Source organism: Canis lupus, chromosome 10, assembly GCF_003254725.2.
Source record: "Canis lupus dingo isolate Sandy chromosome 10, ASM325472v2, whole genome shotgun sequence".
Lineage (NCBI taxonomy): Eukaryota > Metazoa > Chordata > Mammalia > Carnivora > Canidae > Canis > Canis lupus.
In genome coordinates, this window is record NC_064252.1 from 20272838 (window position 1) to 20287545 (window position 14708).

Consider the following 14708-nt stretch of genomic DNA (forward strand, 5'->3'; position numbering starts at 1 on the left):
CAGGGAGCCAGATGTGGGACTCGATCCCGGGTCTCCAGGATCAGGCCCTGGGCTGCAGGCGGCGCTAAACTGCTGAGCCACCCAGGCTGCCCTTAAATTAAATTTTAGAATGTTTTTGTCTTCTCTACCCTGCATTCTCTTGGGAGAGCAGAATCCAGTGTCAGTTCATCCCTTTCTCTAGGAGCCCCCCACACCCCCTGGCCAAGCAGCAGGGGAGAGGGCCTGCGGGCATTGTGCTCCCACAGCCCCTGCAGGGAGAGGTGGGAGAGGGGCTCCCAGGAATCTCTTGCTGGGTTTTTGCTGTTAAACACCCTTGCTTTTCTCTGAAAGGGGAGTGGGTTTGAAACCACGGGGAGTAATTAGGAAGCGGAAGAAATTGTACAAAGCCAACAAATTCTCCACAATCCTGAAGGGTAACACCTCAAACCCTAAAGTGCCACATGCCAAATGCCCACCTGGTATACGCTGCAGAAGTCCTGTTTGTGCCCTGTTCTGAAACCACAAGTAATGCAGGCAGATGACATAAAGCTATGACCTGCACGCTCGGGTAGAGAGGAATCTCAGTGTATCGCCACAGGGAATAAATGGCAATCCTATCTACCTTTTTCAGAAAAGAATAGAATCTCCAGATTTGGGTAAGCGCCCCTGTAGGAAGAGGCACACAGCCTGGTCTTAGCAGATGTCGTAAAACAGCAGACACTCCTGTGGCGTCTCCTCAGGCGCTTGCCACCATTATTATCAGATTCCCTGATTTAGCAGTAGCCGAACATGCTCAGAAAAATTGTAATTTTTCTGAGGTCATTCAAGGTTAAGTTTTGTTACTCTAAAACATGCCCGCAAACATTTTCTTAAAGGGCTTGATAACAAATGTTTTAGGCTTTGTGGGTCACAATTCTTCAGCTCTGCTGTTTTAGCACAAAAGCAGCTACAGGCAGTATATAAATGAACTCATGTGGCTGTGTGCCAATAAAACTTTATTTATAAAAGCAGACAGCTGGCTGGATTTGGCCTGCAGCTTGCTGACCCTGCTCTAAATCATCATTTGTAGAGAGGGAATAACCATGTGATGTATTGTAAAAGCAGCTAATCCAGATGACTAAAAATATTTTGACCTTCAAAACAGGCAAGCAAACAAATCTGGTCATCTGGAAAAAACAATACTGCAATTTAGGAAACACACCCATTTGGGTTCTGGTCCCATCATGCACTGGTGTGTAAGCAGAAAGCTCACGTTCCCTCTGAGGAAGAGCATATCCATTTGCAGATTGGGCTCAGGCATCAGAATTGGACCAGTTCCTTTCTCTCTGACCAGTTTTCACACAAATCTGCCTACATCCCCCAAAGCGTGAAGTAACTTAATAATAAGAGGAATGCATTGGAGTGATGTGGCCTGTGGTGGTGTATGTTCCATAGGCACCCGGTAGAGTGTGTATTCTGCTGTTGTCGGAGAAATGTGATGGCTCCTGTTGGTTGATGATCGTGTTGGTTCTTAATATCCTTGCTGATCTGTCTAGCTGTTCTATTGATTGTTGAAGTCTCCAACTATAATTGTGGACTTCTCTATTTTGCCTTGCCTTGTAGTTGTATAAATTTTGGCTTTAGGGACGCCTGGGTGGCTCAGTGGTTGAGCGTCTGCCTTTGGCCCAGGGTGTGATCCTGGAGTCCTGGGATCGAGTCCCGCATCGGGCTCCGTGCAGGGAGCCTGCTTCTCCTCTCTCTACCTGTGTCTCTGCCTCTCTCTCTGTGTGTCTCATGAATAAATAAATAAAATCTTTAAAAAAAATAAATTTTGGCTTTATGTATTTTCCTGCTCTGTTGTTTGATGCATACATGTTCAGGATTGCTATCTCTTCATTTGGAGTTGATGCTTTTTCATTATGTAATATCCATCTCTGTGGTAGTTTTCTTTGTTCTGAGGTCTACATTATCTGTTAACAAGCCACTCCTGCCAGCCTGCTTGCTTGGTTGCTTTCTTGCATGTTTGCTTTCAGAGAGAGAGCACACACATGCATGAGTGGAGGGGGAGGGGCAGAAGGAGAAGGAGAGAAAGAGTCTCCAGTAGACTCTGAGCTGCGTGCAGAGCCTGATGTGGAGCTTGATCTCATGACCCTGAGATTATGACCTGAGCTGAAATCAAGAATTGGACTTTTAACCAGCTGAGCCACCCAGGTGCCCCAACTCCTGCTTTCTTTTGATTAATGTTTGTGTGACATGTCTTTTTCATCCTTTTACTCTCTACTTGTTCCATTGTTAGATTTGAAGTAAGTTTAGATTACATATGGTTGAATCATGTTTTTAAATCTCTGTTGTCTTTTTTTCTCACCATCACCTGCCTCCTGAGCACACAGAAGGCTCAGACTTTGACCTAGCATGTCAGGCCACACCATTGTGTTGTGGCCCACTCCTGGCCTGTCCCATCTGCTCCTTCCTGCACAGGGCCCTGGTATATGACACAGTGTCGTGGAACAGAGCCGTGCCCTTGATTGTGAACTTGCTTTTGTTCTGGTCCAGTGTCAGGCCTCCTGGGTGTCTGCGGGGGAGCCTTGGAGAGGGGCATGCTCCGACTATCTTGATGCCACCCCATTTGTGTGTGTGTGTGTGTGTGTGTGTGTGTATACTCACACACACGTGCCACCCTCATGACACATAGGAAGTCCCTCTCCCCTTGGATGCGTGGCCCATGTGTGCACTCAGGGTCATCCCGGAACTGGGAGCGGTAAAGCTGATTGACAGCAGACACTGTTTCTCAACTGAGTCATGATTGTGAAGGGAATTCACCTGAGCAGGTCATGATGGGGACTGAGGGCAGGGCATACAGAACAGACCCAACAAGGGAGACAACAGAAGGCATGGCCCTTGCCATTGCCCCTGGGTGGGTGTGTCCAGATAGCTGCAGAGCTGGTGGTCTCACTGGCATCACCTGTGACTTTCCTGGGATGTGGTGGACATTTGGTCCTCACCTTTGCTGGAGGGTTAACTGCCTCTCAACACAAATCACCCTCCTCATGAAGGGAAGCACAGGGAGCTGTACCTGTTGTCAGCAAAGCGCTTAAACTTTGAGCTGAGATTTGGCGGCAACATTTCATTCCATTTTTAGAAAGGACTTTGTTATATGAGAACATGTTTCTCAGTTGTAATGTTTGAACCAGTACCAGTGACCCTTAAAATGGATTGCTTTATTGTTATTAGAAGACGTCATGATGAGCTTAAACACACAGAGGTGTGTCTCCGTCCGTCTGAGGTCTGATGGGCAGAGTGGGTGAGGCTGGGGCAGCCAGCGCCTTCTGGCTCATGTGAGCCACATTCTAAGAATTATTTATAAAATGAGCAAAACCTAACAAAATGACCTGCCCTGCTATAGTATTTATAAGGAGATCCATACAAATGAAAGTGGAAGTCCTTCAAAATTAAAGATACGCGTGCAAGTGCACACAGTTTGCTGTATGGTTTGTGGCTGTTCCTGCGCACTGCCCGTGGCCTGTCTCGGGCCCTGGCATTGAGGTGGGCCCTTCGGGACCAGGTGCAGGCAGAACGGGGACGCCTGAGAGGAGTATGTTTTGGTCGATGGGCCAGAGCTGGTCCTGGGCCTGCTGCTCACTGTCGGTGGCCTGGGTGAGGTCTCTGACTTCCCAGAGATTGGAGATGTGTGAAGTCTCCTGTTGAGTCCGTCTGTACAGCGAGGATCCTACTTACCCTGGAGTTGTCGTGAGGATTGTACGCATGTACAATCAGATGTAGATGTAGCACAGACCTGCACTCACCAGGGCCAGGCTTGCTGCTCTCACCACACTCCCAGCATAGAGCCAGCGCATCAGCTTTACACGGTGTGAGCACGTGGGGCCCCCTGAGGATACACAGGCGGCCCTGGACACCACAGGCAGAGCCGTCCTCAGGGAGCTGGGACCTAGCAGGGAGGCAGAAAAATGACGACGTGTGTGCATGTGTGTGTGTGCACACTGTGATCACAGAGGGGGCCCGTGTGCTGAGGAGGAGGCTGGGAAGGAGGAGACCCTGGGTGAGGCAGGTAGCGGGTACGCATGTGTATGTGGGGGTGTATGTGGTGTGTGTGTGCCTGGTGTTGTGTGTGTGTCTGGTGGGATGTGCAGTATGCACGTGGGTGTTTGCTAGTGTGTCTGAGGGGTGGCAGTGGGCTCCATGTGACTGTGGCTAGAACTTCCTTTACACGCCAGCAGGTCATGTAGGGGCTGCACGTCCCCGGCAGCACCTGATAAATTCATTCCGCACTACTTTGGGATCCATAGTGCATTGGACACATGGTGGAATTTATCATCAGGGGAGAGGAGCGGTCAGAGTGAGTGTCGCATTTGAGATCAGTTTATAAAATGTTTAACGGTGTAAAATAAAAATATCGAGTATTGAAAATGTATGGTTTTCTTTTTCCAATTTGGTTGAAAATGTGCCTCTTCTGTATTTTTCTTTACTTTGCATTTGCTTAGTTTTTACAGCATCGCAAACGTGGACACTCCTTAAAATTTCAATTCTAAGCTTCAACTCCGTTGCCCTAAGCTAGACGTGTTGCCCGCATGGTGACAGCGCCAGGACGGGAGGCAGGTTCCTGTCGCGGGCAGGGGAAGGAAAGGAAGAAAGGCTCACCGCCGACCTGGGTGTCCTCCCACCCTGTGCTCTCCCCCGGCCCCGTTGTCCTGCTGTCTGTTCGCCCCCGGCCCGCGGCGATCGTCTCGGTGCCATGACCTGCCACCACACCGCCCCGGCGTCCCCTTTGAACGCAGGCGGCCCTTCTTGCACTTGGGCCCTCCCTTGCCCGTACCTGACCCTGGACATGACCGTGCCGATCCACGGCGGGAGTGTCGTCCATCCGAGCAGCGCGTCTCCCGGGTCTGTGTTGATGGCCAGCTGGGCCTGAACAGCTGTTCTCTGGGCTTCGGTGCCTGGGAAGGGGGTGACACCGTATTTCTGCGCTGGATTCCAAGTCAGGCCTTTTCAAGACCAGGAGTCGTGGAAACCGTAGCCAGGTGAAGAGAAAGAGCAGCCAGAGGGAGGGCTGCGTGTCCCCGAGGGCATGGCCGGGGGAGCCACCAGGTGAAGGTGAGCCCGGAGCCAGCCGGCGCGGCCTCCCGACGCGCGTGGGGCCGCCCGGTGCGCTGTTTGTGGGCCCTTGGGGTGAAAGGTTTTCTTAAATATCGAAGCCCGACCGGTGTCGGTTGGGCCAAGCCCGGGAGGGAACGCACGTTCTCGCAGCTCCGCTGACTCGCCCGGCAGGTCGTAGGCGTCTTTTCAGATGCCGGCTTTTGAGTTGCTGCGTGGCGGCCCTGAGCTCCGGCGTCCCCAGCAGGTGCCCGGCTCCCGGGGAGCGTGCCCGGACAGCGTGTCCCTTGTTTAAAACTTTTTTTGTCTGGTTGTGTAGTGACATATTCTTGGGAAATTCAGTTTGAGGACACAGGAAATTATACGTATATATATTTTTTAATTTTTATTTATTTATGATAGTCACACACACAGAGAGAGAGATAGGCAGAGACACAGGCAGAGGGAGAAGCAGGCTCCATGCACCGGGAGCCCGACGTGGGATTTGATCCCAGGTCTCCAGGATCGCGCCCTGGGCCAAAGGGAGACACCAAACCGCTGCGCCACCCAGGGATCCCAGGAAATTATATTGATACGAGTTATGGTCAAAGCCATCGCGAGTGAGTCAGATTTCTTGATGGTTTTGTGAACATTCTGTCACCGTCTGAAGCGAGGAGGTCAGCCAAGGCCGGGGGGCCTGGGGAGCTGGAGTGAGGTGAGGGGACAGAGCGGGGCTGGTGGGACCAGGTGGCCAAAATCACAGCGTGTCCTATGGAGAAGTCTTGGGTCTGTGTGGCAGCCCAGCGCCCCCCAGGGTGGGGAGCAGGTGGACAGTGGAGGTCAGAGGTCAGGGCGATGAGCAGGAGCAGGTGACCATGTGGCGGGGCCCGCTCTTCCAGGAGCCCGCAGTGGGGCGCAGTGGCCCCCAGACCCTCCCCCAGCTCTGCATGCACACACGTGAGCACACAACAGACACACACCCACACCCAGAGCCCCGAGAGGGTTCCCACGAGCGAGGAGCCGGGGAAGAATGGGCAGAGCGATCTGTCGGCACGCGGCAGCTCAGAGGGTGTCAGGTGGCATCGGGATGTGTGATGCTTCGTCGTCCTCTCTCATCTTGTCCGGAGGACCCCCCCATGCACCCCATTCAAGGCAGGGCTCCCTGAGCTGGGACATGCTGGCTTTCCAGCGCTCCCCTCTCAGGGTGGCTGTGGCCCCAGCAGCCGGGTTAGGTCACAACTTCCGTCCTGTTTCAGGGGTGGCGTCACCACCGTCTCAGGAGTTCTTAGAATCACCAATAGAAAGGTCATTTTAGCGTAGTGGTTCAGCATCGTAGAGAGGCTTTGTAAACGGTACCAGTGACATCGTGAATCTCTACAAGGCTGTTTTAGAATTTGGCTGAACTTGGGATGAAAATCTTGAAGTTCCGTTGGGGGCATCTGTGCTTATTTACTCAAACAGACGTTTAGAGTGTTTGCTGTATGAGGGCGGTCGTGCAGGGCACGGGGATGAGACGGGAAGGCCGCGGGGGGAGCGGGGACAGCGCTCTGGGGCCCGCACCCCAGGCTCCTGCAATGCTTTGCCGGGAGGTGGGTGGTGGGAAGGGCTCCGAAGCTGCCCCCCAGCCTGGGGTGTTGCCAACCTGTGTGGTGAGCAGCAGGGTGTCCCAGCACCATCCAGGCACCTCCCAGCACAGTGGGAGAGGCCACGAAAGATTGTGACACATTTGCCTCTGCGTGCACTGGGAGAGGGGGAGGGACGAGGGGTGCACGGTGGGGGGTGGGGTCGGGCTGGGGGTGGAGGGAAGAAGTCAGGCAGGGCTCCTGGGAGGATGGTGGGCAGATGCTGCAGGGAAGGATGTCTCTGGAAAGGGGCAGCACACTAGAAAGGATGGGTTTGGATTTTTTTTTTTAAGATTTTATTTATTCGGGCAGCCCCGGTGGCGCAGCGGTTTGGTGCCGACTGCGGCCCGGGGTGTGATCCTGGAGACCTGGGATCGAGTCCCACGTTGGGTTCCCTGCGTGGAGCCTGCTTCTCCCTCTGCCTGTGTCTCTGCCTCTCTCTCTCTCTCTCTCTCTCTCTCTCTCTGTGTGTCTCAATAAATAAATAAAATCCAAAAAAAAAAAGATATTATTTATTCATGAGAGACACAGAAGAGAGAGGCAGAGATATAGGCAGAGGGAGAAACAGGCTCCCTGTGGGGAGCCTGACGTGGGACTCGATCCCGGGACCCCGGGGTCACGCCCTGGGCTGATAGCAGGTGCAAAACCACTGAGCCACCCAGGGGTCCCCTGGGTTTGGATTTAGCAGGTTGGGCATGAGGCACCCGTGGGACAGGCACACGTGTACCTGGGACCTGGGGGTCTCCGATGTGGGAGGGTACTGGGGGGGCCTGCCTTTCCTCCGCACCCCCAGGAGTGGCCTTAGTTTCCTTCTGTGTTTTCTGTTTAAACAACAGGTCGCTAAGTGATGCCCCAGAGCGGTGGTTCTCTACTGGGGCCGGTGCCCCCAGGAGACCCTGGCCAACGCCTGCAATGTTGGGGGTGCCCTGGGCATTTGTGAGGGAGCCCCGGGTGCTGCTCAGATCCAGCAGTGGCCGGACGGCCGCAGCAGGAGAGGTGCCTGAAGGCCCTGGGCGCAGGAAGCTTTGTGGCTTCCAGCCTCGTCGTGTCCGTGGGGGTACCTGCCGATCCCAGAAGCCTGCTTCCCTAGAGAGCTTTCAGGAGGAGGTGTCAGGCGGTTACTTTTATAAGGTGAGAGGTGACTCCCGTGAGCCTGGGCCACTGCTCTGGGGCCGCGATCAGCTCGAAGGATGCGGTGATGAGGAGTAAGATCGGGGGTGAGTCTACCCGAGGGGTGCTCGGGGCGTCACAGGCCCGGGTCAGGCAGGACTATGCCCCTGATGGGGGGCTGGGGGGCGGCTGGGCTGGAGGGTGGGCCAGCCTGAGCCCTGGGCCCCCACGCCCTTGCCTGGCTGGTCCCGCCGGGGTGTGTTGCTACCAACGACTTGGCCGCCAGCCAGGTCCGCTCCGGCCTGGAAGTGACCTTTGCTCAAGGCAGGACCTCTGACTTCTCTTCTCACCACCTGCTCTTTTACAGACGGTTCTTTTTTGTTCTAGCCTCTTGTGTAGTGCGAGACGAGGCAAAATGCAGGCAAACTCTAGAGACGCTAGGCTAATCTCGGGTAGAAGTGAATGTGCCCCCCACCTGGTCCCCACCGTTAACTCTTTGCAAGGCATCCCTCTGTTTCCCGGTCCAGGGCTAATGCTCAGCGTGTCCAGCAGGTGGAGGCTGCCCGCACGGGGCCGCTGTGATTCCCCCCGGGCCCCCCTCGGAGCAGACTGGGGGAAGTGGGGGACGCTCTGTGTCCTGTGGGCCTTGCGGGCGTCTCCTCGTTCTCGGTGGAGCTCTTTGCCTCCTAGAGATGGGAGTTTGGAGGAAGAGGGCCTCCTGCTCATGAGCTGCACATGTGCAGTGAACCGAAGAGGAAATGAGTGCCCGGGCCCTGGAGGCTGGTCCTCCACTGAGCGCAGATGAGGGGGACAGAGGGGAGGACCTCTCTGACCCCCGAACTTAGGTAACTTCCTGAGATCCGTGTTAGCGTGACACCATCATCCGCATGCATGGTCGTGAAATGCAGGCTCAGCCAGTGGCTCAGGTGCTTCCCCACCCCCGGCCAGCTGAGCCCCCTCCGCGTCCCCATCCAGCAAGCCCTGCTTCCTGTGCTCCTGCAAGGGGCAGCCCCAGGCCGGGCCCTGCACTCTGTTCCTGCCAGTCCTCAGGGAGAGGGGTTTTCCCCTCCCTGCCGATCTCTGTCCCTCTTGGGAGAGGCCGGTTCTGTGTCTTCCCGCATACGTGCTCCGTGGGAAGTGATGCGCGTGTGGAATAGTACGTCCTGCTTGCACACGCTGGTCTTGTCTCACCCGAGGACCAGCGAGGGCTGGTGTAGGCTGAAGGGAGTGGGAGCCGCAGAGGTTCGCCCCAGAGCCCCTCCCTGTGTCTTGTCCCTCGTCCCGTCCTGTCCCCTACATTTCAGTTACCCAGGGGCAGACTGAGGCAGACCAGGCCTCCCTCCGCCCAGAGCCTCTGAGCTCCCGCTCACCGGTGGAGGCTTCCCCGGGCCCGCGTCCCTCCGTCCCTCCGTCCCTCCGTCCCGGCCTTCCATCCCGGTCCTTCCCTGGGCTCCTGCTTCTCGGCCAGGACACCTTCTGAGCAGCATCTGGCCCCACTCCAGTCCCTGCCCTGACCCTGAGCCCATCCCCACCGCGTCCAGCCCTGCACTGTCACCCCGACATCAGCTCGATGTGCTTCCTCTGTGACAGTTTCCCCCGGAAGGTGTGGGCAGGCGGGACTGGGTCCGCGGCGGGGATGGGGTCCGGTGCCCGGGGAGTACCCGAGTGAGCGGAGGCTGCAGGGGTTCCAGAGGCCTAGTCCCCTCACGGCTGTGTGCGATGAAACGGATTCAGGGGACCACCCGGGGGCGCTCGGGCACTGGCACAGCAGGCGGGGGTGGCATCGGGACATCTCACGTGTCCCCCTTCGGTTTGGAGGCTGTCAGGCCAGCTAGCACGGGTAGGAATTATTAACGTGCAGACTGTCTCTCAGGTGGGTTATCCTGTGAGTCAGGTGTGACTGTTGTCTTCACCTCTTACACGGTTTCTTAAGCCGCACCGTGTGAGTCCTGAGAAGCGCAGCCCTCCTAGTTATTGTAATATCGTCTCCACTGTTTCTCATCAGGCAGGCCCAAGTGTGGTAGTGACCCCCCGGGGGCCTGGGGGATCCTGACGCCTATTCTCCGCCGTCTGAGATCTCCGAGATCTCCCTGTGAGTGTTTGATCGTAAGTGGTGGATCCCTGACTCCTCCCACCGCGCTCCTGAACCATCCCTGCGGTGAGCCTGGCCTGCCACCCAGGCGGACAGACACCTGGCTCCTCCTGCAGGAGGCTGGGCCAGGGGGAGGAGGGGTGCCAGGATACATTGGTGTGGACTTGGGGGGGCTCAAAGGAGGCAGGCCAGCACCCCGGGATTGAGGAGGCTGTGGGATGGGAGCTGGTGGCAGGGAGCCTGCGGGGCTGGCAGCAGTGGGGTTGGGGGGGGGGGCGGGTAGATGGGCGCCCAGGAGGGAGGGAGAAGATGGGTGCTCAGGAGGGAGCGAGAGGACAGGCGCCCAGGAGGGAGGCCGCGGTGAGAGGCTTGGCTGAGGGCAGGGTGCCCAACAGCAGGGCCCTGAGCCACCCTGGCCACAGACGCCTGGTGCATCAGAGCCCACGCCGCCCTCCGAGGCCCACTTCTGGTTCCTCTGCAAAAGGCTCTCTTCCCCTGACCTGGCCACATCTGGCCCGGCGGGACCACCCTCCCGGCCCATCGAGGCCCGTTAAGGCCAGGGCCATCGGCATGCTTCCTTCCCCGTCTTAGAACTTGGCCTCCGCAGGCAGTGACTTCAAAACGACGAAGAAATGGAGTTGCTGAAATGCCACAGCAGGAGTCTTCCATGAGCTGCTACAAAAATAGAGCGCTTCGGCCCCATTGCAGGTCTTATAGCCAACTTGGGACTAAACCACAAATTATAACGCTCTTCTGTGTAAAAATAGATCGTAAATCCTAACGGCAGTTCGCAGATGCGCTTCCGGGAGGCAGCCGGTGCAGGGGGGGGCTCGATGTCCTGGGTCTCGCTCCCTGCCCCCCAGGCTCCGGGTTTAGTTACCACCTGCCAGCTCCCACCCCCAGCCGGGTACAAGCACAGCAGCTCCACGGGGCGGCCTCCTCCTGGGTTTCCCTGCAGTGCGCAACATGGACCACCATCCTCCCCCAGGCCCTTGCAGGCCTTTACCTCCCACATCTGTCCGGACCCCCCAGGCCTTTCCAGAGCCCCTGGCCACCCCTGGCCTCCGCCTCGGTGGGGAGCACACCTGGCAGCCCTGGGTCCTGCTCGTCCGGGATGCGCCGTGTGCTTCCTTCCCGCTTGGATCCCCGAGGCAGACTGAGGACAGACGCTGCGTCTTGAACACCTTCCCCCAAACTTAGCACAATAGCTGGCCTGAGGAGTCAGCTGAGCGGGTCATTTGAGAGGTTGGCAGTCTCTGAGGTTGGGGACTGTGGGATAAAACAGCCCATCTTCCGATAACACGGAGTTTCCAAATTCATTTAGTTCTGCATTTTTAAACTACGAATGGTTGCTTTATTTATTTATTTATTTTTTTTACTTTTGGATTCCTAAGGAGAATATTAATGCAGACCGGTCCCAGCGTCGTAGAATGTACTTCCTGTGTTCATGTGGCCTCTGTGAAGTGCATGTGACGCATGTGACGTGGTCTTTACAGATGCCTGCTCGGTGCCTATCTCAGAGATTATCACCGTGGAAGAGACGGACACTCGTGGGAAGCACTACGGTAGCGGGAAATGGCAAAAGATGGAGAAGCCCTTCGCTTTCACAGGTGAAGGCGCAAAATCCCTCCCTGTCTTCACTCATCTCACAAAGATTTGAGTGAAAGGCGACCTTTTCATCACCTGTTTGACAAGCTCAGTGTTTCTTTCCTTTTTTTTGTTTTTTTAAATTTTTTAGAAACTGCCTTCTATGATTTTTTTTCCAGGATCTACTTTTAGCTGATGTTTCGATCATCTGGTTTCTTACTTTGTTTTTTGTTTTGTTTTTTTAAACATTGGTTAAAAGAACTGAGAAATAGGTCTTTCTCCTAATGCCTGGGAAGTCCCTGGGTCAGCAGGAGGCGGGAGGGGTGCGGGGTGCGGACTGTGCCCTGACCTGCCGCCCGGTCTGTCTCTGCAGTGCACTGTGTGAAGAGAGCCCGACGCCACCGCTGGAAGTGGGCGCAGGTGACCTTCTGCTGTGCTGAGGAGCCGCTGTGTCACCTGTGGCTGCAGACCCTGCAGGAGCTGCTGGACAAGCTCAGTATGTGCATGTGTCTGTGCTCCCGGGAAGCGTGTGTGCTTTGGCCTTTGCTGTTTCTCCCACCTTCTGCACAGCTGCCTGTAACCAAGTGCAGCGTAAATCCATGTGACTTTTAAAACTTGACCAACGTACGGGTTAGAGGACCAGCCTAGCAGAGTGTGCTGCCCCCTCCGTGGCCTCCTGGGCGGGGTGTCTTGGGGCTGCGAGACCAGGCCCAGGTCCCTTGGCTGCTGAGCCTTGGTTTCTATTTCTGGGAAGCAGGGATGGTGACACCTGTAATTCAGGTGAACATGGGGAGCAAGCCAGGGAACCAGGGGGCGCGCCTCCACACGTCTGGGGTGAGCCCCCACCTCTGAGGTGCGGACGGGTTGCTGGGTAACGGGAGTCTCTGCCACTCTGTGGGAGATGGTCTGTGTCTGGAATCCTGTTTCGCACTCTTCGGTTATAATCTCAAAACATAATCGGGTCAATTCAGCACAAGCTTTAACCATAGTATGGAAACAGCATGCGAGGGGGGTGGTTTTTGGTCTTTTTCAATTAATTTGGCATCTGGATCAAAAAAGTGCATTATAACTTATTTGAAGGCAGTATTGCCCAGACACCAGCTCTGAGACGCGTCCTCGCTCCAGAAGGCTCACCTCTGCGTCTTGTTTGGGCGGCAGGACAGGTGCTTCTGTGTTTCACCACCTCATCCCGTGGGACACGACACTCCTTACCTGCCCAGTGCGTGGCTGCCGACATCACCTCGCCTGGCGCACCGTGGGCGCTCTGTCCCGCGTGTCCCTCCCGCCTTCTGTGCGAGTCTGCCCAGGAGACTGCCTTCATCTCTCGGCCTCCTCCTCGTCCTCACCTGCTCCTTTCCTGCCCCCAGCCCTCGGCCCCACCCCATCCTCTGGTCACTGCCTTGAGAATTTGTGTCTTTAGATTCCGGCTCTGAACCTGCCCCCCGTTAAATCGTGGAGGTTTACTTTCCACCTAACTGCTCTGTAGTTTGAACTCAGTGTTGTCTGTTTAATGCCTGTGCCAAGTAGCATAGACCCAGGCAAGCGCCCCAATCCCGAGCGGGCAGCCCCGGGAGCAGTCACACACTGGGGGCTCCTGAGTGACCAGCATCCACATCCAGAAACAGAACATCGCCGGGCCCTGCAGTCCTCTGCCCGCGGGGTGATCGCTGCCTGGCTCCTGAACAACTGGTGCTTCCTTTTGTGCTTCGTACTGATGCGATTATACCACAGAAGCTCCCGTGTCTGGCTTTTTGGCCCAACGTTGTGGTTGTGGAGCTTATCCATGTCACGGCGTTTGGTGTCGGCCGCCCGTCCTGTTGGTGGCATGGTCCTCCACCCGCGACGTGGGTGTGTCCGCGTTGCTGTTCACGGTCATTGGGACAGCTCCCTGCTGCGGGCTGTTACACACAGTGCCATTCTGAACATTCTGGTACATGCCTTGTGCTGGACGCATGCTTGTTCTCTTGGCTGTGTGCGTGGGAGTAGACTGGCTGGGGCACGTGGCCTGCGTGCATTCAACCTCGTAGGCGCCGTCAGACTGTCCTCCAAACCGGCAGTGCCAGCAGCACTCCCACCAGCAGGGTAGCAGAGTCCTGGTTGCCCCACATCTTGCTCACACCCTACAAGTTGTAGCTGTCCTGATGGGTGTTAGTAGTCTTGCCCTGTTAATTTGCATTTCCCTGATGGCAACTGAAGCTGAGAAATACGTTCCTATGTTTATGGCCATTTGGAAATCCTCTTTTGTAAGGAGCCTGTTCAAGTCTTCTGTCCATTTTTCTGTTGGGTTGTCTGTCTTAATGTTACATAGATATTCTTTGCATATTATGGATCCAGATCTTTTATTGGATTTACAAATTGCGGGTAACTTCTCTCGTTCTGTGGTTTGCCTTTTGACTCTCGGTGTCTGCTGATGAACAGACATCCTTGACTTCAGTGTAGTTCTGTTTCTCTTTTTCCCTCTAGTTTAATTTGGGTCCTATTTGACATCTTTGTCTACTCCAGGGCCATAAAGATATTTTCTCCTCAAAACTTTGTTTTACCTTTCACATTTAGACCCTCAGTCCATCCGGAGTTGTTTTTTGTGCGTAGTGTAGGGTGAGGGGTCAAGGGTTATTTGAATAGAGGTTCCTGCTCAACCCCCTGCTGTCCATGGGAAGGACAGTCCTTTCCCGGCTGCTCTGCAAGGCCGCTATGTTGATCTTCACTTACTGCTTCTGTGTAGAACTTGGATTGAATTTCACTCAGCATCCAATGACTTTGCTAAATTCACTTATTCATTTCAATGGATTGATGATTCTTCTGGATTTTCTTTGAGAGAATCATATCACCTGGGAATAATGACACTCCTGTTTCACGCATCTTCTTTTTCTTTCTTGACACTTCTCCCCTGAGTGGGTCCCAGCAGGGAAGGTCGTCTCAGTCCTGCTCTCAGGGGGCGATTTCCAACATTTCACTGTCAAGAATGGTATTTCTTGGGTTTTTAATAGATTAAAAAAACATATTAAGGGGACAGCTGGCAGAGCAGGTCTCTTGATCTTAAGATTGGAGTTCAAGCCCCACGCTGGGCGGAGAGATTACTTAAAAAATAGAAATGAATAAAAATTTTAAAATGAGGAAAAAAACATATTAGGGAAGATCTTTTCTAATTCCTAGCTTTCTAGACTTTGTTTTTTTCTCAAAGCATGGCTGATTGTTGAATTTGACAAATGCTTTTTGCATCTCTCAAGGCACTGGTGTGATTGTCTTCTTTT

General features: G+C 54.8%; 1 protein-coding gene across 1 annotated transcript in view; it reads left to right on the forward strand.

Annotated features, from left to right (window-relative positions):
* The window catches only part of CERK (ceramide kinase), a 41635-nt gene that overhangs the window by 6390 nt on the left and 20537 nt on the right, over positions 1-14708 (forward strand). The window contains exons 2-3 of the mRNA XM_025456265.3: positions 11367-11480; positions 11831-11953. Of these exons, the coding sequence (XP_025312050.1) occupies positions 11367-11480; positions 11831-11953 (237 nt within the window). The remainder of the gene's footprint in view (positions 1-11366; positions 11481-11830; positions 11954-14708) is intronic.